Source organism: Leptonychotes weddellii, chromosome 14, assembly GCF_054177405.1.
Source record: "Leptonychotes weddellii isolate Sample4059 chromosome 14, ASM5417740v2, whole genome shotgun sequence".
Lineage (NCBI taxonomy): Eukaryota > Metazoa > Chordata > Mammalia > Carnivora > Phocidae > Leptonychotes > Leptonychotes weddellii.
In genome coordinates, this window is record NC_138382.1 from 75,297,026 (window position 1) to 75,317,396 (window position 20,371).

General features: G+C 54.1%; 1 protein-coding gene across 1 annotated transcript in view; it reads left to right on the top strand.

The window, feature by feature from the left end:
• The window catches only part of HMCN2 (hemicentin 2), a 146,103-nt gene that overhangs the window by 35,969 nt on the left and 89,763 nt on the right, over window positions 1-20,371 (top strand). Inside the window, exons 10-20 of the mRNA XM_081802661.1 lie at window positions 275-396; window positions 2,539-2,811; window positions 3,908-4,049; window positions 4,572-4,699; window positions 5,644-5,757; window positions 7,950-8,099; window positions 14,437-14,625; window positions 15,236-15,331; window positions 15,607-15,734; window positions 17,378-17,522; window positions 20,152-20,264. Of these exons, the coding sequence (XP_081658787.1) occupies window positions 275-396; window positions 2,539-2,811; window positions 3,908-4,049; window positions 4,572-4,699; window positions 5,644-5,757; window positions 7,950-8,099; window positions 14,437-14,625; window positions 15,236-15,331; window positions 15,607-15,734; window positions 17,378-17,522; window positions 20,152-20,264 (1,600 nt within the window). The remainder of the gene's footprint in view (window positions 1-274; window positions 397-2,538; window positions 2,812-3,907; window positions 4,050-4,571; window positions 4,700-5,643; window positions 5,758-7,949; window positions 8,100-14,436; window positions 14,626-15,235; window positions 15,332-15,606; window positions 15,735-17,377; window positions 17,523-20,151; window positions 20,265-20,371) is intronic.

Here is a 20,371-nt window from a genome sequence, read left to right on the forward strand (position 1 = left end):
CCATGCAGGGCCCAGCTCCTGGGGTTAGAACAGGAAGGACCGTCTGAGACCCGCCCCCTCATGCATGAAAGTCTGGGGCTCAGAGAGGGAAAGGGACTTGCTCAGAGTCACACAGCATGTTGTAAAATTTGCATGTCCTTGGTGGTAAGAAGAGTCAGACAGCCTCTCCAAGAGGATTTGTTCCCTCTGGGCAGGGTTTAGGGACCGGACGAAGCTGGGGGACCCTGGCTGGGGTCAGTGGGATTGTGTGTCTCCAGCTGTTCTGGGTTTGCAGGGTGTCGGGAAACAGCAGCTGGGAGATCCCACGGGCCTCCAAGACCGAGGAAGGGGTGTATGAGTGCACGGCCATCAGCAGGGCTGGGACTGGACGAGCAAAGGCCCAGATTGTTGTCACAGGTCTGTCCTTTCGGCCCGTCCTCGTATACCCTCGTATACCCTCCCCACCCCTTCTTGATTTTTCCCTCTAGGGTTTGCCCCCAGGGCGTCTCCATCTGCGGGGGGAGCATGCCAGCCAGTTGCCGGGGACTGTCCATTCCCCAGAGTCCACTGCCCATGCTGCCACCTGCCCCCTGGCGCCCCGTTTGGGCTGTCACCCAGGAGCGGCCTGTGGATCTCAGATGGAGGAAGGTTGAGGAGCCCGGCTAGGGTCATGCCCTCCTCCCCTAGGCCCTTCCAGGGGCCACTGTCCATCCGGAAGTCCCCCTCCCTTAATGCCTCCAGGTCCCTGCCAGGATAGCACCATCCAGCTCAGGAAGTTTGGAGATGTCACAGGCCGTCTAGAAACGAAATGGGCTCCGTTTTTTAAATCAAGAATCTAAACTGTCTTGAAGAGAAGAAAAGGAGCCCAAGGAACATGGAAAGATTAGTCAGTCTGCATCGTCTAATCTCACACAGACTGCCATGCTCCTGGCAGGAAGACGGGGGGAAGTACAGACAGGCAAAAGAAGATTTGGATAACCTGTGGTCTTATTCTAGAGACAACCTCCATAGCATTTTTTTAAAAGATTTATTTATTTATTTTAGAGAAAAAGAGTGAGTGAGCATGGGATTGAGGGGGAGAGGCAAAGGGAGAGCGAGAATCCCAAGCATACTCCCCGCTTGGGGCTTGATCTCACGACCCTGAGATCATGACCTGAGCCGAAATCAAGAGTCGGACACTTAACCGACTGAGCCACCCAGGCACCCCAACCTCCACAGCATTTTAATTTACTTCCTTTTAGACCTTTATCTATGTGCGCATTTTAAGAAAATGGGATAGTATTATACATATGTATTACACGTACATACACATATGGCAACCTGATTTTTTATCATCTAACAATATAATGTGTCTGCAAACATGCTTCTACAGAATGAATTAACAGTTTTACTTCTATATTTTTAAAAATTTTCTATTACTTAAAAAATTTTTAAAGATTTATTTATTTGAGGAGGGTGAGGGGCAGAGGGAGATGGAGAGAGAAAGACTCCCCACGTGGGGCTCGATCTCACAACCCTGAGGTCATGACCTGAGCCGAAATTAAGAGTCGGACACTTAAGCGACTTGAGCCACCCAGGCGCCCCATGGTTTTACTTTTTATAAATGATAAGGACAGGAAAAGGGAACAGTATAAGGAAACGCACACACCCATTCCTTAGACTTACTAATCGCTAAAATTTTGCCATATTTGCTTTCTCGCTTTCTGGCTAGACTATTTTAAACTAAATTGTAGGCATCCTGACATTTCAGTATTTATCACTCTTTTTTTTTTTAGAAAGTACATTTTCCCATATAATAAAAATTTTATGATTACACCTAATAAAATGAACAATAATACCTTAATGCTATTTAATTTGGCTGCAGTCAGATTTTCTCATTTGCCCCAGAATATTATTTCTGGCTGGTTTCTGCAGTATCATTTTTCGGGGCTGTGAAGTTCACATGCTCTTTGTGACAGCAGGTCATTGACACGTGTAGCTTGTGTGGACCCAGCTTTTTCCCTGCGAGCGCTCGGGCCCACATCCCTGGTTAGATGGTCTCTGATCTGATCACTTACCCTTTTTTCCTGTCAGGATAGTGGTTTTCTCAGCTCTTTCCTCGTTTGGGGCAGTGGCCTCCGTGGTACATTTTGGCTGTGAGGATCCTCCTGCGATCTGCACAGAGAATAGCTGTGTACTCATTACTGTTTCCCTCTTGACGGTGATTTCCGAGGCTGTATTCCCCAGAGGGGAGTTCCTGGCTCACGGGGTGAGAAGAGTAGTGGGGATCTTGGTCCATGTTGCACTTGGCTGTCGTGCGAAAAGCACGCATGTGCCATGCGGCCCTCGTCGGGGGTGTGATGGTGGTGGGGAAGTGGGGGGATGTGGGGGAAATGGGCCCTCCTCCCGGGGCGGCGCTGGCCTGGGATGGTGAGCAGATGCTTCTCCACTGCTCTGATGGACAACGTGTCTTCAAGGATCCCGTGCGGGACTCTGGAGTCAGGACACCCCCAGCGCTGGCAGGATGGCCCTCTCTCTGTGTCCGCCCCCTCCCAGTCTCCTCTGTTTTTGTTCCTTCAGACCCCCCGCCGCAGCTAGTCCCTGCCCCCAACATCACCGTGTCCCCAGGGGAGACCGCCGTCCTGTCCTGCCAGGTCCTGAGTGATGTCCCCTACAACCTGACGTGGATCCGGGACTGGCGAGTCCTGTCGGCCTCGACGGGCAGAGTCGCCCAGCTGGCCAACCTATCCCTGGAGGTCAGCGACGTTATCCCCATCGACGGTGGGCGGTACCAGTGCATGGCCAGCAACGCCAATGGGGTCACCAGGGCATCCATCTGGCTCCTGGTGCGAGGTGAGGCTCTGCCTTCCACTGCTGTCTGTCCTTCCAATTTAACACACTCCCTAGTGCTCCTCCCCAGAGCCCATTGATCCATGCCTCTGCCCAGGCATCACGTCGGGCAGGCAACATTAGTCCTGTGACTGTCTTCTGAATTTCCAGAGAAAGAGGATTCTGTAGCCTCCTAGCATAAGTTTAGGGGTTCTCCCTGTTGGAAAGTTCACCCTAATATCTAACCTAAATTTCTGCTGCTGTAGGCCAAGCCGATTTCATTGTCCTATTGATTTCCCATGCCGTGGAGCACCTCCATTGCCCCTCCCCCCCCATATGAAGGGCAGGAATGGAATGCAGGAAACTCCTGGAAGTCCAGAGATCAGATGTGCTTGGCAGGGGCTGGGTGGCACCGACCAGATGGGGTCGGGGGAGGCAGTGGAAAGAGTCCCCATCTGGGAGTTTTAGGACCTGGAGGTCACGTCGGGTCTACCCAGGGTTTAGACAGATCTTTCTTTCTGGGCTGCTATTTTTCCAAGTGTGAAAATGAGCCTATTGGGACAACTGTTCTCTCTTGTGCCAGCAATTCTTGGTTGGTTGCCTGGAGTGTGTTGAGAAGGATTCTGAGGCCATGTCTAGGTTCTGCCATATCTATTAGCTTTGTCTGCCACTGACATGGGAGGGGCCTGTTTACGTTTTCTAGGTGAGTTGGCCTGGTGAGGTCTGTTTGAGTCCAACAAGCCTATTGTACTGTGAATAGAACCTAGGTTTGGGGCCAATACTCGGGCAGGCCTTGGGGTCCACTCAAGGTCACTGGAGGTGAGAGTTGTCCCCAGCTCTGGCATCTGCCTATTTGCCTGACCCTCTCCAAGATGCTCAGCCTGGAGCAGAACCTGTGGGGGCATTAGGAAAGCCACTTTGTGTGGCCTGGGCGGCTGCCTGGTCAACCCCAGTTCCCAGGAAAGCCACTCCCTGGGGATTCAGGCCCCTTGGGGCCTTTGCTTCCTACGTCTGGCCCATCTGTGACTTTGGGGATGGAGAGGAGGCTGGGGCTGGGCACCTGGAACAGCATGGCTGCCCTGACAGGCTCTTCCCCACCTGTCCACTCTTTATACTGCAGAGGCCCCCCAGGTCAGCATCCACACCCGGTCCCAGCACTTCTCCCAGGGTATGGAGGTGAACATCAGCTGCTCAGCCTCTGGATACCCCACACCACACATCTCCTGGAGCCGTGGGGGTCATGCTCTGCAAGAGGACAGCAGGTGAGGGGCCCAGGGCCAGGGGCTCTGGGACCAGGAGCAGGTGAATAAGGACTCCTGGGGGATGCCTCTGGGCCTCCATCTTTTTACCTGTAAATGGGGTGGTGGTGGGTGGGGGGTGGTGCGGGGAGAGGGGAGCATTTGTCCTGCCTTCTTCTGGGATCATTTGAGACTCAGGAGCAAGATCACTTTGGAAATATAATGATGCCTCAGTATGAGCTCAGGGGTCAGGGAGCTTTAGTTCCAGAATCCAGTAGACCTGTGCTTGAATCCTGCCCCTGCCATTCAGGCTGTGTGACCTTGGGCAAGTCGCTTTACCTCTCTGAACCTCATGCATTAACAAGGACAATCTATGCAAAGCTCTGAGCATACAGCCAGGCACAGAGCAAGCAGTCAGTAGAAAATGGCGATCGCTAGTGATGCTATTAATTAATTTGTTGTTGTGATGACTGAGGTAGTCCTCGGGTGACTGGACCTCATTGGCCTTTTGGCCATTGAACATGTTGTTTTATGGCCTGACTCCAGAATCCATGTAGATGCCCAGGGAACCCTGATCATTCAGGGAGTGGCCCCAGAGGATGCTGGGAATTATAGCTGCCAGGCTGTGAATGAGGTCGGCACAGACGAAGAGATGGTCACCCTCTACTATACAGGTACCTGGGCCCTGGGCATCTCAGAAGAGCCTCCCTCCTCTCTCTCCCTCCCTCCTTCCCATCCACAAATACTTGTTGAGCATCTGCTGTGTGCCAGGCCCTGGGGATTCAGCAGTGAACACGTGGTCGCTGCCCGGGGCGAGCTCATATTCTCACGGGGAGGCACAGAAGAAGCATGCAAACGGATAACGGTGCTTTCGGAGTGTGCTATGGGAGCAGTGTGATGTGCAGGTGGGGACGGGAGGGACACGGCTGGTACACACAGGATGGGCCAAGGTCTCCACGAGGGGCGGATGCTCGCCAGAGACAAGAATGGGAAAGGGACCTGGTGAGGCACGGGCCCTGAGGTCAGAATGAGTCTGGGGTGCTCAGGAGGCAACAAGAAGGCTGGTATGGAGAGGATGGGAGGGAGTCGGGGACGGGGACAGGGGGAGGGATGGGCAGCCCATGCAGGGCATTTAGGACCTTGTAGGGTTTCAGCTTTTTTTTTTTTTTTTTAAGAGAGAGAGCAGAAGCAGGGGGAGGGGCAGAGGCAGAGGGAGAAGCAGACTCCCCGCTGAGCAGGGAACCCAACTGGGGGTTCAAGCCCAGAACCCTGAGATCATGACCCAAGCCGAAGGCAGCCGCTTAACTGACTGAACCACCCAGGCGCCCCAGGTTTCGACTTTTATGGCAAATTCAATGAGAAACGGATGTGTGTGGGGTGGGTTGGTTCCAGGAGTGACTGGTTTTAATTAGAGGTCCTGGGTCAGAAACTTTTAAGAAAACCAACAGTGGCTAGATCTTTCTGTCGTGACGGTCCCTGAGTGGTGGGGGGTGGGGAGGAGGCAGAGGATGCAGCTCCTTCCCTGTCCTCGCTCACCGCCCCCCCACCGTGAGAAGCTGCACTGCTGACCTAGGGAGTCTGTGGGCGGGTCCCAAGCTCCCCATCTGCTCCCGCGCAGATCCACCGTCAGTCTCTGCAGTAAATGAGGTGGTGCTGGCTGCCGTCGGGGATCAGGCTGTGCTGGTGTGTGAGGTGTCTGGGGTGCCCCCACCCCGGGTCATCTGGTATCGAGGTACGCCAGGTGGGAGAGGGGCCCGGGGAACTGTCCCTCTGGGGCCCCTGGAGGATCAGCTTTCCGGAATGGTCATGGGGTGGGGAGTGGCACTGCGAATGGGGTGTCTGGGAGGACTGGCAGCTCAGTGGTGAGGAGCAGGATTTAGAGTAGACACAGATTTGAATTCTAGCTCCCCTGGGTGACAGCGGGCAGGTGACCTGGCATCGCTGAGCCTGCTTCCTTATCTGGGAAATGGGGAACATCAGATAGGTTAGTTGTGTGAGGATGAGATGAGTTCACATAAGTAAAGTATTTAGAACAAGCCTGGCAGGTGGGCTGGGCACGGTGTTCTTTTTTTTTTTTTTTAAGATTTTATTTATTTATTTGAGAGAGAGCGCAAGAGCGAGCAAGAACATGAGCAGGGAGGAGGGGCAGAGGGAGAGGGAGAAGAGCAGACTCCCCACTGAGCAGGAAGCCTGACGCGGGACTCGATCCCAGGACCCTGAGATCCTGACCTGAGCCGAAGGCAGATGCTTCACCGACTGAGCCACCCAGGCGCCCCTGGGTTCAGTGTTCTTAGTGATGGTGATGCGGTTAATCTGAGAAATGGGGACCAGTAGTACCAGGGCTGTTCTGAGGCTCTTTTGAGTCAATGGGTACGGAGGGTCTTCCCAGTGCCGGACTCCGAGCTGGAGTTTGGCTGATGGGAGTGTTCTTGAGCCCTCAGCAGGGGCTGCTCCTGTCTTTCCAGGAGTAGAATCCTAGCTCCTCCCAAGGGTCAGCCCTCACCCGTGTTGCCCTCTCCCACCTGGACGGGCTCTGTCATTCATGGCACCTGTCTGCCAGCTTGTCAGAGCCCACCTTGACTTTGACACAGGCAGAAGCAGCTCAGAGTGTGAGCCTTTTGTGCCAGGCTACCCCTGGGTGGCAGAGGCCCCGGGACTCCTGACTCGGTGCTCATGTCTCTCCTGTTCTGGCCGAGAGCCTGCCCTGGGAACACTTTTTAAAAGGGCCTCTCTCAGTGGAATATTATTCAGACTGGAAAAGAAGTGGAATTCAAATTGTACAACAGTGTAAATACAGTTAACACCCCTGAACTGTGCTCTTGAAAATGGTTAAGATGGTAAATTTTGTTCTGTGTTTTTTACCACAATTGAAATTTTTTTTCATTTGAAAACAAGGGGTGAAATTCTGAGAACAACACGGATGAGTCTCGGGGACATGATGCAGAGTGAAATCAGCCAGACACAGAAGGGCAAATACTCTATGATTCCACTTACGTGAGGGACCTAGACGAGGCAGATGTGTAGGGACAGAAAGGAAAAGAGTGGGCACCAGGGGCTGGGTGTGGGGGGTTGGGGGGGGGTCAGTGTTTACCGGGGACATTGTTTCAGTTTGGCAAGATGAGAAAGTTCTGGAGACGGATGGAGGGGATGGTTACACAATAACGTGAACGTATTTGATGCCACTGAATCGGACACTCAAAATGCTTAAAGTGGTCAAGTTTTGTGTTATGTACATTTTATCACAATAAAAACAATAAAAATAAAAAATTATATTAAAATGTAGAAAGTAGGTTGGGATCAGGGGAGCCTGGGTGTAGACCACAGGCAGGAGAAAGGAGGGAGGCCTGCCTGGGGTCAGGTGTCAGAGAGGCAGCCAGTGACTGGGGTGTGCTCATCCTGGGGTGACCTCAGTCTGGAACTGGGGCAGAGGATGGGGACCCAGCAGGGAGGCCCAGGCAAGGAGTCTGTGGGTGCTGAGCCTGTCACAAGTAGGGGGACAGACTGGGCCTCACTCCTGGTCAGCAGAGGGGCTCAGGGAAAGCCCCCCCTGCAGGGCTGGAGCTAGGAGTCCTGACTTAAAAAAAATTTTTTTTTAATTGTTGTAAAATACAAATAACAAACTTTACATCTTAACCCTTTTTAGGGCTACAGCTTGATAGTATTAAGTACATTCGCATTGTTGAATAACCATTAACCACCATCCGTTTCCAGAACTCTGTTCCTCTTACAAAACTGAAACTCTGTCCCTGTTAAATAATGGGGGTCCTGGCTTTTGGGGAGGGACCGTGCCCCATTCGGCCCCTCCCAGGCTCCAGCCCAGTGCAGTTACAGGAGCCTGAGGGTCAGGAAGGCTCAGCAGCCTGGTACCCTAGCCTCCGTGACCACCGTGGGCACCCGCCTGATGTTTTCCCATCTTTGGTGCAGGGGGTCTTGAAATGATTCTGGCCCCCGAGGGCTCCAGCTCTGGGACACTGCGGATCCCAGCAGCTCGGGAGAGGGATGCTGGCGTCTACACCTGCCGAGCTGTCAATGAGATGGGCGATGCTTCTGCAGAGATCCAGCTGGAGGTTGGACGTGAGTGTACACCTTGTCCCCACCTGCCCCCTCCCCCTTTGCCCTGCCTCTGAGCAGGGAGGAGGGAACTCTACCATAGAGAATGCCAGTGTGGAATCTGTATCATGTGCATCCGGAGCACGTGGGACCAAGGACACAGTGCCTCTTGCTGTATGACAAATTGCCCCAAAACTTTGTGGCTTAAACAGTAAGCATTTATTTGCTTGCAGTTCTGGAGGGCCAGGGTTTAGGAGTGGCTTGGCTGGGTGGTTGTGGCTCGGAGGCTCTCACGGGATTGCAATTAATGCTTCAGCCGGGGCTGCATCATCTGAAGGCTTGACTGGGGCTGGAGGAGCCAGTCTGGATTCACTCACGCGGCTGTTGGCAGGATGCCTCAGTTCGTTCGTTCCCCATGTGGGCGTCTCTAGAAGGCTTCTCCTGACATGGATTCCCATGAGCAAGGGAGTTGAGGGAGGGAGAGAGAGAGAGAAGGAGAGAGGGGGAAGAAAAGGGAGGGGGGATAAGAGAGAGAAGAGAGAGGGAGGAGAAGAGAGAGAGGAGAGAGAGAAGAGAGAGAAAGGAGAGAGAAAAGAGAGAGGAGAAAGAGGGAGGAGAGAGGAGGGGAAAGAGGGAGAGAGACGACAGAGAAGAGAGAGAGAAAAGAGAGAGGGAGAAGAGAGAGAGAGAAAGAGAGGGAGGGAGAGGGAAAGAGAGAGAATCCCACAAGGAAGCTGCAGTCTTTATAACCAGCCGGTCCTGGAAGTGACATACTGTCACTTCTACTATATTGTCTTGGTCACACAGACCAACCCTGGTACACGATGGGTGGGAGGGGCTACTCAAGTGTGTGCATCCCAGGAGGCCACCTTGGAGGCTGCCTACCACAGAGACAGTTTGGTTCAAGCTTGGGCATGGTCATCCCTGGGATCTGAGTTCCCGTCTTATCTCTATCATTTACCATCTATGTGCTTTGGTTGAGTCATTGACCCTCAGTTTTCCTATCTGTAAAATGGGGTTGCTGGGAGGGTTTGGTGAGATCAGGCATATAATGCTTAGCACAGGGTTTAGCCCATCTCGAGTGCTTACTAAACAGATGGGTGATTATCCCCTCTTTACAGATGGGGAGTCTGGGTTCTTCTGTGGCTGGTGCATGGCCTTGGCTGTGACTGTCATGACGTCTGAATTCCAGGCCTGCACCCAGGGCCCTGGGGATTGCTCAAAGTTGTGGGCACAGCTCCTCGGCATGCTGGGCCAGCATGAACTGGGCTCTGAGGGGTTTGCTGTGGCCACGGCGGGAAGGCCAGGTGCTGGGAGTCCCGGGGAAGCACAGAGAATCAACAATGTGCTTGTCGAGGCTGGGTGGGATGGCCAAGGGGCTCCCCAAGGACAGTGAGGGGCCCTGGGTGGAGCAGGCCTTGTGAGTAGAAGGTTCTGGCCCCGAGGACGATGGTGCCATGTCAGGGTTGGATTCTCCCGGGCTTGGGGCACCCTTAGCCTTCAGTTGTTGGTTCTGTCACTCCTACCTCCCTTGCGCGGTCACCAGGTGGCCAGGCCCTGTGCCGGGGACAAAACAGCAGGCGAGACTCGGCATCTGCCTTTGTGTTGCTCTTGGTGTCGAGGAGAGAGACGGCAAACAGACAAGTGGGATACTCAGGGTAGTGAGCATTTGCAAGTGGTATCCATGGGGAGCTGTTGGTGCCCAGAGAAGGAGTCCAACAGACATTGGGGGCTGGGAAGGCTTCCTGGAGGAGGTGATGTCTGAGATGAACCCAGAAGCCATCAGGCAGGTGATGAGCTGGGGAGCAGTGTTCGAGGCGAAGGGAGCAGCATGTGCAGATCTCCCCACGGCAGGAGAAGCGAGCCAGGGAGTGAGACTGAGCCGGGGCTGAGGGGCGCCCAGGAGGCTGCTACCTGCTGTGGGTCATGCTCAGCCTCAGGAGCCTGGCACCATTTGGGCTTGGTCCTGCGGGGTTGGTGAGAGTTTTTAGGGTGGGGAGTTGATGTGCTTCGATGTTCCCTGTAGAGAGTGCGCTATGTGGCTCGCTCTCAGGTAGAGTGGGGTGGGTGTGGAAAGGTGCAGGCTTAGAGCCTGATAACGATAAACATATAAGCCAGGATATCTATGAAATTTGCCAGGTACCAGGGCCAGCTCTAAGCATGTTTCGTGTACTAACATGTAAACCTCTCAACAACTCTTTGAGGTGGGTTCTGTCATTATCTCCTATATAGATGGGGAACCCGAGGCACAGAGAGGTTAAGTGACTTGCCCAAGGTCACACAGCTGCTGAGTGGCAGAGCTGAGATCCGAACCCAGGGTCCAGGCCTTTAGCCCCTGGACTTCATCGTGATGCTCAGCAGCAGGGTGAGCTTGGACATTGCTTCCCCACTCTGAGCCTTGGGTTCCTCGTCGGCAAAATGTCTCTAGGATGTTGAGGAGTGCAAGGTAAGACTGGCCTGGGGCCTGAGGGGTTCTGATCAACGTCACTGTCATTGTTAATAGTCAGTAGGTTCTGGGTGAGTGTAGAGGGCGCTCCAGCCAGGGCTGTACTTGGCGTTGTCACAGGCAATCATCCTTTGCTCCGTGTCTGATTTCTTTTCAGCAGTGCCTTATTTCTTTGGGGTCCAGGCTGACACGCCCTCCTGGTCCTATTCCTTCACCTGTCAGCAATGGACCTTAGGGCGGGTTCCCCATGTCAGAGGAGGAGACGGCTGGCATCCCAGAGGCAGGCTTCTTGGCCACTGGTGGCCTTCGGCCTTGAGGTCGGGGAAGGGGTGGACGGTGGCCCAGCACCTGTGTGTCTGAAGAGAGCTGGACTGGCAGCAGTGGTGGGAAATCGAATTTCCTGCCCATCTGGGTGGCAGCTGTGGCCCGGCCTTCCTAGCCAGGCCGGCAGAGCCTTCCAGGGCGGGGAACAGCTGGGCGCTGTGCCCAGCTCCTGCTGTTGAGCTAGGAACCGGCTTCCCAGCCGCGTTTGGGAAGGAGGGCGGTGGCTGCCAGTGTTGGGGGCCCCGCCCGCAGGGCACCTTTGCATCACCTCTGGGCCTGGTATCCGGCAGACTGGATGATGCCCAGACTCCACTGCTTCTTTGGCCAAGTTATTGAGCCTTCCTTTCCTCATCTGTGAAAAGGGAGGAAAGTAATAGAGCTTTGCTCATAGGGTCCTTGATAGATTTAATGAGAGAACGAGCTTCGCTCGGGGCTTGAATGGAATAGATACTCAACACGCTGGCCGCCCCGGGCCCAGGGAGGCGGCGAGATTCATCACATGGCTGGTGACCGGGCTCATAGCAGGCATGCCCGTCCCAAGTTCAGCGCCCTTTCTGTTCCCTGAGACCAGCTGCTCCGAGCTAAGTTATCTGCACCTGCTGGATTCTCACTCAGGAAGAGAGGATGTTCATTCCTCTGTGTGTTTCCTCATTTCTGTCCCTGCCTTCTGTTCCCGGCCTGGGAGCCCCAGGTTGCCGGGTAGATGAGCAGGGGAGAAGAGCTTATGCTTTGGGGAGTGCAGAGAACCCCTGGCCAGCCTAGGGGAGCAGGAGAGAAGTAGCTTTGGCTTTTCCATCAGGCACAGCGGGCACAAACCTAGGGCCTGGGATAGGTCCAGGGCCCCGGGACAATGCTCTGATTCTAATTTCTTTTAAAATCAGAAGGAAACAAATGGATGACGACAAGTAGATGAAAATGAATCCAGCCTGGATTGTCTGCCTTTATGTCAATGCGGTGATAAAATAGAATTGTTAATATATTTTTTTAAAGATTTAATTCATTTATTTGAGAGAGAGAGCACAAGAGTGGGGAGGGTCAGAAGGAGAAGCAGACTCCCTGCCGAGCAGGGAGCCCGAACTGGGACTCGATCCCAGGACCCTGGGATCATGACCTGAGCCAAAGGCAGCCGCTTAACTGACTGAGCCACCCAGGCGCCCCAAATTGTTAATATTTTTCTAAGGAGGAAGAGGCCCACGAGAGTGCACCGGCAGCTGCAGCCTCAGCCCAACTGCAGGAACCTTCCCAGGAGGGGGCTGTGGAAGCCAGTCCCCCCAGTGACAGACACCCTGACATTCTGTCTGAACACAGGGCCAGTTTACGGTCCCTCCCTGGATTACTGCAGGGGTCACCTGGGAGTCCGTGAGGAGGAGGGCTGAGGACAGAGGTGGCTGAACCTCTGATGAGTCTCTGGGAAGGGCACTGGGTTGGGAGCCCAGGCCCCACCAACATGCTGCAGGACTCAGGGCCGGCCCTGCCCCTGCCCCTGCCCCCGGCCTCAGTTTCCCATCTACAAATGAGGGGAGCAAAGGGCCTTCAGCTCTGGCATATGAGGATTCTGGGATCCTGCCTTAGTTGGGGGCTCCAGTGAGACTGGGCTGGGGGGATGGCTATGCCGGAGGCTGAGTTAGAGTTTTCTGGGTGGGATCTGAGTCTGGGATTTGGCTGCTTCGGGATTCACCCAAAGAGAGGACAGAAGAGGTGGGTGCGGCTCTGGCTGAAATAGCAGCCAAGTTGCTTCTGAGGACCCCGGTGGGGGGGGACACAGGGGTGCGGTGGGTAGGAGCCTGGGCCTTAGCAACAGCCAGACCTAAGCTCTGAGCCCTCCTCTGCTGTTGACTTCGAGCTGTGCGCTTGGGCACCCTCCTTAATCTCGCTGAGCCTCAGTTTCCTCATCTGTAAAATGGGGTTGATGAAATTGTTGTTTCTAAAAGGACCGTCACCTTGCCTGTCCCTTAATAGGCATTCCAAATGCTACCCTCTGTACATATTATTTGCTAACTATCATAAGCTGGTTGTCCCTTTTTTGGGGGGAAGTTCAGGACTGGGAGGACAATGGGGAAGAGTGTGCTTTGTTGTGTCCCACAGTCTGGAGACAAAGCTGGGCTGTTTGGGGGCAAAGGAGGTCAAGAAGCAGGTCTGGCTGGACGGAGCGGGTGAAGGCAGGCTCTGGGGTTATCTGGCCCTGGGCTCAGCTCTGCCCAGCAAGTGGGGGATGGCAAAGTCGTGCCTCCCGGGGCCAGGGCTCTGCGGGAGCAATGATCCTATCTGAGGCGAGCCCGGAGTGGAGGCTTTCTGGGATTCTGGATCTCGGCAGCTGCCAGGCCCTAACAAGAAAGAGAGGCGTGTGGGTGGTGTCTGGAGGCTGGGTCCAAGACTTGGGTCCTCCTTGCAGTAATTTTCCAAGTTGTGTTTATATCTCCTTGGAACATCCCTAATCCCTAGGCCAGGAGGGAAATTTGATGTCATGATTTGGATGGATGGGGGAGATTTCTGGAGGGAGGCGGACAGAATAAAGGGGTGGAGGATTTTCCATGGTGTTGGATGCCACAGGTTAAAAAAAGCCTAGGGGACCTTACTGGTCATAGGTCTGGGGACAGGGACCTGAGAACCGTGCCCATAAGCTGCAAGGACAGGGCCTGGACCCATCTGGAATTGGGCCATCTCCTGGCCTGCCGAAGGGTAGGAAGGATCATGACTTTATGTTTTGGGAAACAACTTATTTTCTCCTGATTATAAATATAAGACAATGCTTCGAAAAAAGTTTAGAAGAAACACTACAAACTGTTAACAGTGATGACCCTGGGGAAGGGCATGAGATTTGGGGTGTGTGGAGCAAAAACTGGGGGAAGTATATTCTTGTGTATTATTGGAGTTTTGTTTAACTCCCATGAGCAGGGCAGTCCTTGTTTGGGACTGTTGTCCTGGTGCCCTGATTAGTATGTTCCAGTGTCCCATTTGGACCATCAAGTGTAAGGTCACCTTATTTATAGTAAGCATGTTTTCATTTTGTGGTGGAGTTTTATGTACTCCTTACAAAAATATTAGCAAACAGAGATGTAGAGAGGAGAATGAAGATGACCATTCATCTCTCCACAGATTTGGCTCTTTGGGGGTCAGGATAGTTTGTTGCCCAAGTTCAGGACACCTGCCGGAGGAAGGTGGAAGAGGGCGAGAGAAGGGAGGGTCTCTGAGGTAGCTGGGCTCCTGTGGCTGGAGCTTGCCTTGCCACCCCTCAGAGGTGGGCTTCCCGGGAGGTGTTGCTGCCAGGAACAGGCCTGTTGCCTTCCCCTGCACGGCGAGGCCCGGCGAGGCCCCCGTGACCCCATGCAGGGGTATGAGGCATGGCGGCAGCTTCATCCCGCCAAAGGCCACTCCCTCTGCCTCATCCCTAAGAACTCTCCAGGCCTGGACCAAGCCAAGCTCAGGTTGGCCCTGGAGCCCTGGATATGAGTCAGCCCCAGGTTCATGAGGGTGAGGCTGGGAGAAATGGAACCTTCTAGCAATGGGAGGGGAGGCAGGCGGCAGGAACAGGCCTCTGGGGGCACGGTGGGTTCAGCCACCAGGCATGGCTGACTGGTCCTCTCCCTGCAGATGCACCCCAGCTGATGGAGCTGCCCCGGGACGTCACTGTGGAGCTGGGGAGGAGTGCCCTCCTGGCATGCCGGGCCATGGGCCGCCCGCCCCCGCTGGTCACCTGGCGCCGTGGAGATGGCCAGCCACTGGGGCCCAGGCGGGGCAGCAGGACTGGGCAGCCCGATTTGGGCGTGCTGTTCTTTGAAAGTAAGACACTGGGGGAGGGGAGGGTGGGCAAGGGAGACAGCACGGCTTCTGATATTCTCAGCCCCCAGGCCAGGTGGCTCGGAGCAGAGCCTTGACCCCTGGCTTTGAACGCGGGTAGGGTTGATGCAGGGTCGTATTTTGGCTGGCTGACCCTGGTCACGTCGTTCTCCTACTCTGAACCCGAGATAGTAATGATAAGGACAAAACCTACCACTTGGGTTTACTAACAGGCCGCCCGGGGGGGTTGCTGTGTGGGTAATACACATAAAGCGCCCAGCAGAGTCCCTGACCCGTGTGAAGTGTCCCATTGCCATTATCATGGCCCCCACCATCACACTATGACCGCTTGCTGTGCGCAGGGCCGGATGCCGGGCACTGTGTTTACATCAGCGAGCCCACCCCATCATGCCACAAGGCACGGGGATTCATAAACGTCCCCCATTCTGCAGAGGAGCGCTGAGGCCTTCCCGCCCTTCCAAGGCTTGGCCGCTTCCCCCAGCCCTCCTACCTCACCTCTGCGGGGCCGGGCTGCGCCGAAGGCTGCCTGCCCCTGCGGGGCTGGAGCCGTGGCGAGTCCGGGCAGTCAGTCCTGCCTCTTTCTGCCCCTCAGGTGTGGTCCCTGAAGATCAGGCCCCGTATGTCTGTGAAGCTCAAAATGTGTTTGGGAAGGTCCGGGCAGAGGCCCAGCTCGTCGTGACCGGACATGGTTCGCTGGTGGATCTAGGGGAAGAGGGTTTGGTGGGGAGGTTGGGACTCCCCCAGGGAGACCCCCCCATGGCCGCCCACGCTCTGGGACAGATGTGTCCGTGCCAGGTTCTCCAGGAGGAGCATCTGGATCCCAGGAAGCAGCATGCCCCAGGAAGTGCGCCCTTGGACCCTGGAGGAGCCCCTGTTCTGATGCTTCCACTGGTTCCCTGGGGAGGAGAGGGGGTGACCACCCATGGGAATCTGCGTGACGCATACCATCTCCTGTCCCCACAGCCCCACCGCAGATCGCCAGCAGCGCCTCCACCGTCCGGGTGCTGGAGAGGCAGCCGGTGTCCCTGCCCTGCATCATCCTGGCTGGGAGGCCCTTCCCAGAGAGACACTGGCTCAAGGCCGGCCTGCCTGTGAGTGCTGGCTCTCTGGGGATGCCTGGGGACGGAGGGGCTGTCGTGTGCCCCCCTCGGCCTCCGCTTGGCTGTTCGCTTGTTTTGGGATGTGCTCTTCCTTCCTCCCTCTCTTTCCTGCCTCTTCCCAGAAATTTCTCTGATAAATGCGCTGATAGCATCAGCCGCCCTCCCAAGTCCGGCTGAGGACCGTGTGGCTGCTGGTCCCCTGGAGAGCCTCCGGAGGACCTTGTGCTCTGCTAATGCTGAGGCTGGGGAGCGGAGAGAGTGCTTTCGTCCCCACCCCCCGACAGTTCTGGGGCAGAGACGTGGCCCGTTAGTACCTGCCCTGACTACATAGCTGGGCACACGGTGGCTGCTTGCTTTCTCCACTCATATTGATTTGGTTTTCTTTATTTTCTTCCATTTCTCCCCTCGTGGCCACGCCTTCTTTGCCCCCCCCCCCCACCTTCCTCAATTCTTGCGCCTTGTCCTCAGACATCCTGGGGTCCTTGTGCCCTCAAGGCCATAGAGAAGTGCTGTCACTGCTGCAGATGGGCAGACTCTGGACTCCTAGGGAGGTAGCGACCGTGTGGCTGTCTTTCTGTTCCTGCTGTCCTGCCCCCAGACCCTGGTGCAGGGCAGACAGGGTCCTGCCCCCGGAGCGTGTGGGCTTTGCAGAGGCTGATCATGCTGACGACTCACTCTGCAGCCTGTGTGATTAGACGTGACCCCGAGGAGGCCCCTGCCTGGGGGTGTGGGCTGCAGCGGTGAGGAGCCTTCCTGAGTAGGATCGGATGGGTAGGTGCGGAAGGAGTGGCCCGGGGCCGTGTCGAGGCCAGGACAGGGAGTGGCTGGAGATGTGGAGTCTGTTTTAACTCAGTAGGGACGCCGGGTGGACCCGCGCCTGTTGGGCTGCCGCGTGCCACCAGCAGAAATCCCCTCAAGCTTGCTCAGCCCCAAAGGGCCTGGTCTTGAGATGGTGCAGGAGCAGCTTCTAGAACCTGAGTGCAGGGTGTGAGGCTAGGCTCCCGGGACAGGGTCAAGGAGGCCGAAAGAGGGCTCAGGCCTGGTGGAAGGGCTCTTAAAAGGACCCCTCACCAAAGACGGGCTGACTAGACATCTTTACAGAGGTTACCCCAGGCCCCATTCTGGACCAGTGCTCCCTGCCCCACCCTGGTCCCCGTGCGTACACATCTGGGCAGCCACCAGGAGCCACTGTCTCTGCTTCTCTCTCTGGGACCACATCTGATGTGGCCATACGTCTGTTCTACTCTGTGTGGCTCTGTTTTCCCCCCAGGAGTCTGTCCCTCCTCTCTGCAGCTTCAGTGTGGAAGGGCCTTGGAGCCCCAGCACCTGCTCAGTAAAGACTCCGGCTCCAACCCTGCACTCTTGGGGGAGGCTCCCATCGGCCCACTGGGGTCAGGCAGCTTGCCCTCCTAGTTCAGCTCGTTGTGGGGAGAGTGGGGGCAAGGACCCCTAGCCCTGCTGGTCTGCAGGGTGGAGGAGTCTCAGGGAAGGGGAGGGGTTCTCCAAACCCCTAGCTTCTCAGTCCAGACTGCTCCCCACTGGCCCGGCAGGCAGTGTGGTTCTCCAGAACGCTCTTTCTCAGCTGGCCCCACGTAGGGCCGCAGTTCAAACTGGGGCTCCCTCACCCTTACCAGCTCCCACCTGGCAGCCGGCATTCCATCCGAGCAGATGGCAGCCTCCACCTTGACCGGGCGCTGCAGGAGGACGCAGGGAGGTATAGCTGTGTGGTCACCAACGCGGCTGGCTCTCAGCACAGGGACGTGGAGTTGGTTGTCCAGGGTGAGTCCCGGGGTGGGGGGGGTAGGGGTGCGGGGTGTGAGAGGATGGGGAAGGGGCAGGGGGAGAACTTGATCTTCAATACTTCTGTTTAAAAAAGTTGCACAAATAGTACATTTTCACGGTAGGAAAATTCGAGGTGAGACACGTAAAACACAATACAGCAGCTAAGGAGAACCAGATAATTTTACATGTTGGTGTGTATCTTTCACACGTTATACACATGTGAGCTTACACAATGTGCATTTATACACACTATATATGTAATGAGTTATGTGTAACTTAAATTGTATATAACTTTATTTACTTTGTATGTAAATAATTTTTACATAATATATACATTCTTTATATAAAGTGCATATAAATTCTTTATGTATCTGTATTTTTTTAAAAAGATTTTATTTATTTATTTGACAGAGACAGATACAGCAAGAGAGGGAACACAAGCAGGGGGAGTGGGAGAGGGAGGAGCAGGCTCCCCGCTGAGCAGCGAGCCCGATGCGGGGCTCGATCCCAGGACCCTGGGATCATGACCTGAGCCGAAGGCAGACGCTTAGTGACTTGAGCCACCCAGGCGCCCTATGTATCTGTATTTCTATCCATATTTCTGTAAATCCTTTATATATACGTACACAGAAATATTTAAAAACCAAACTGGGACCACACTGTATTACTGTCCTACAACCTGGGTATTTCCCTTGACAGGAGATTCTGAATATTTTCTGTGAATAAATACTCAGAAGGCTCGGTTTAAGACGATGTGTTTGGATGAGCCATGAGCCTCTCGCCTGCCCCCTCTTGTCGGGTTGCTCCCAGGATGGACACCTTTGCCCACATGTGCGATTCTTTCCTTAGGATAAACCCATTCATGTAGAATTGACTTTTGACTGACAGAAATCGCACATTTTTAGGGCTTTATTTATATTTTACCCAATTACACTCACTCCCACAGGGTTGGAGAGCCCCTGTTCCTTTCACCCACACGACCAGCTACCACTGTTCTTTTTAACATAAGAAGTTTAAACTAAGTTTGGTTATATTTTGTCATTTACCAAGTATGTTAACGTCCCGTTTTTTGTTTTTTTTTTTTTCATTTGTTTCATAAAACCCCCAAGGATGAGCAGGAAGGACATTGTTACCCATTTTCTAGAGGAAAACCAAAGTTCAGAAGGAGGCGGGGTCTAGAACGCGGTCTCACCTCCTCATAACTCCCAATTAATAACGCGATCAAAGGCTGGGCATGCCCCATGTGCCAGACCTCTGTGAGGTTCTGTGTAGGTTTCACTTAAATTTCATACCGATTCAAGATGTGGGGTTTAAAAGACTCCCCGTTCTGAAATGACAGCTCAGAGAGGCATGTCACTCAGCAGGATCTCAGGATCAGCAAAGGCTACCTCTCACCCCATACAGGACAGCCTCCTTTGCAGGGCCGGCCCTGGCTCTTGGCTCACTTCATTTCCATTCAACAGTAGTAATGATTGGCGGGCTTTGGCCACCCGAGAGAATCCAGAAGGGCATTTTCCTCCCTTACTGGCAGAGCCCTTGGCTTCTCCCGACGGGTCCACATCGGGTTTCTCCTCCCCCACAAATCTGGATGGTGCCCAGAATGGATTTGGCACTTGTTTTCAAGTTCACTGTGTTCTGTGAACACTCTTTGCCGCCATTTCTCATCTGTCCATCCCTGGAGAGTAGGCAGGGAATTGGGGTTAAGGAGCTTTTTTGCTGATGAAGGAATACGGGTACTAAAAGATTAAGTGGTTTAATCAAAGTCCCAGAGCAAAGAAATGGCACAGCTGGTTTCCAGGTACAGGTGCCCTCCGTCCGGGGCATGAATCTATAGAAGTGTGGCTGTTGATACTTCTATGCCACTTGTATTCTTTCGTTGAAATAGTTTGTGGTTTTTTTTTTAAATTGTGGTCAAATATACATAACATAAAACTTACCATTTTAACCATTTTAAAGCCTACAGTTCAGTGGCATGAAGCACATTCACATTGCTATACAACCACCAACATCCAGCTCCAGAACTTTCTTTTCTTTTTTTTTTTTTTTAAGATTTTTATTTATTTATTTGACACACAGAGAGAGACAGCGAGAGAGGGAACACAAGCAGGGGGAGTGGGAGAGCGAGAAGCAGGCTCCCCGCAGAGCAGGGAGCCCGATGTGGGGCTCGATCCCAGGACCCTGGGATCATGACCTGAGCCGAAGGCAGACGCTTACGACTGAGCCACCCAGGTGCCCAGCTCCGGAACTTTCTCATCCTCCCAAAATGAAGCTCTGTCCCCACTGAACACTAGGTCCCCGTTTCTCCTCCCCCAGCCCCTGGCAACCACCATTCTCCCTCCTGTCTCTGAATTTTCCTATTCTAGGGATTTCACGTGAGTGGGATCCTATAGTATTTGTCCTGTGTGTGGCTGATTTCACTTAGCATACTGTGTTCAAGGTGCATTCTTGTTATAGTACTTATCAGGCTTTTATTCCTTTTTAAAGCTGAATAATATTTTACATGTTCACACCACATTTTGTTTAACCGTAAACCCATTGGCGGATACTTGGGTTATTTCCACCTTTTGGCTACCGTGAATAATGCTGCTCTGAAGCTTGGTTTATAAAATTGGTTTGTTTTTAAAAGTGCCACCTCGGATCCAGCCCACTGCCACCCACCATGTCACCAATGAAGGGGTTCCAGCCTCTCTCCCCTGTGTGGCCTCAGGGGTCCCCACCCCCACTATCACTTGGACCAAGGTAGGAGGAGCCTGTTAGCATGAGGGTAACCAGAGAGGTGGGCCCAGTGCATCATGGGGAGGGGAATGATGCAAATCATCATGGGCTGTGGGCTTTGCTGATGTCAC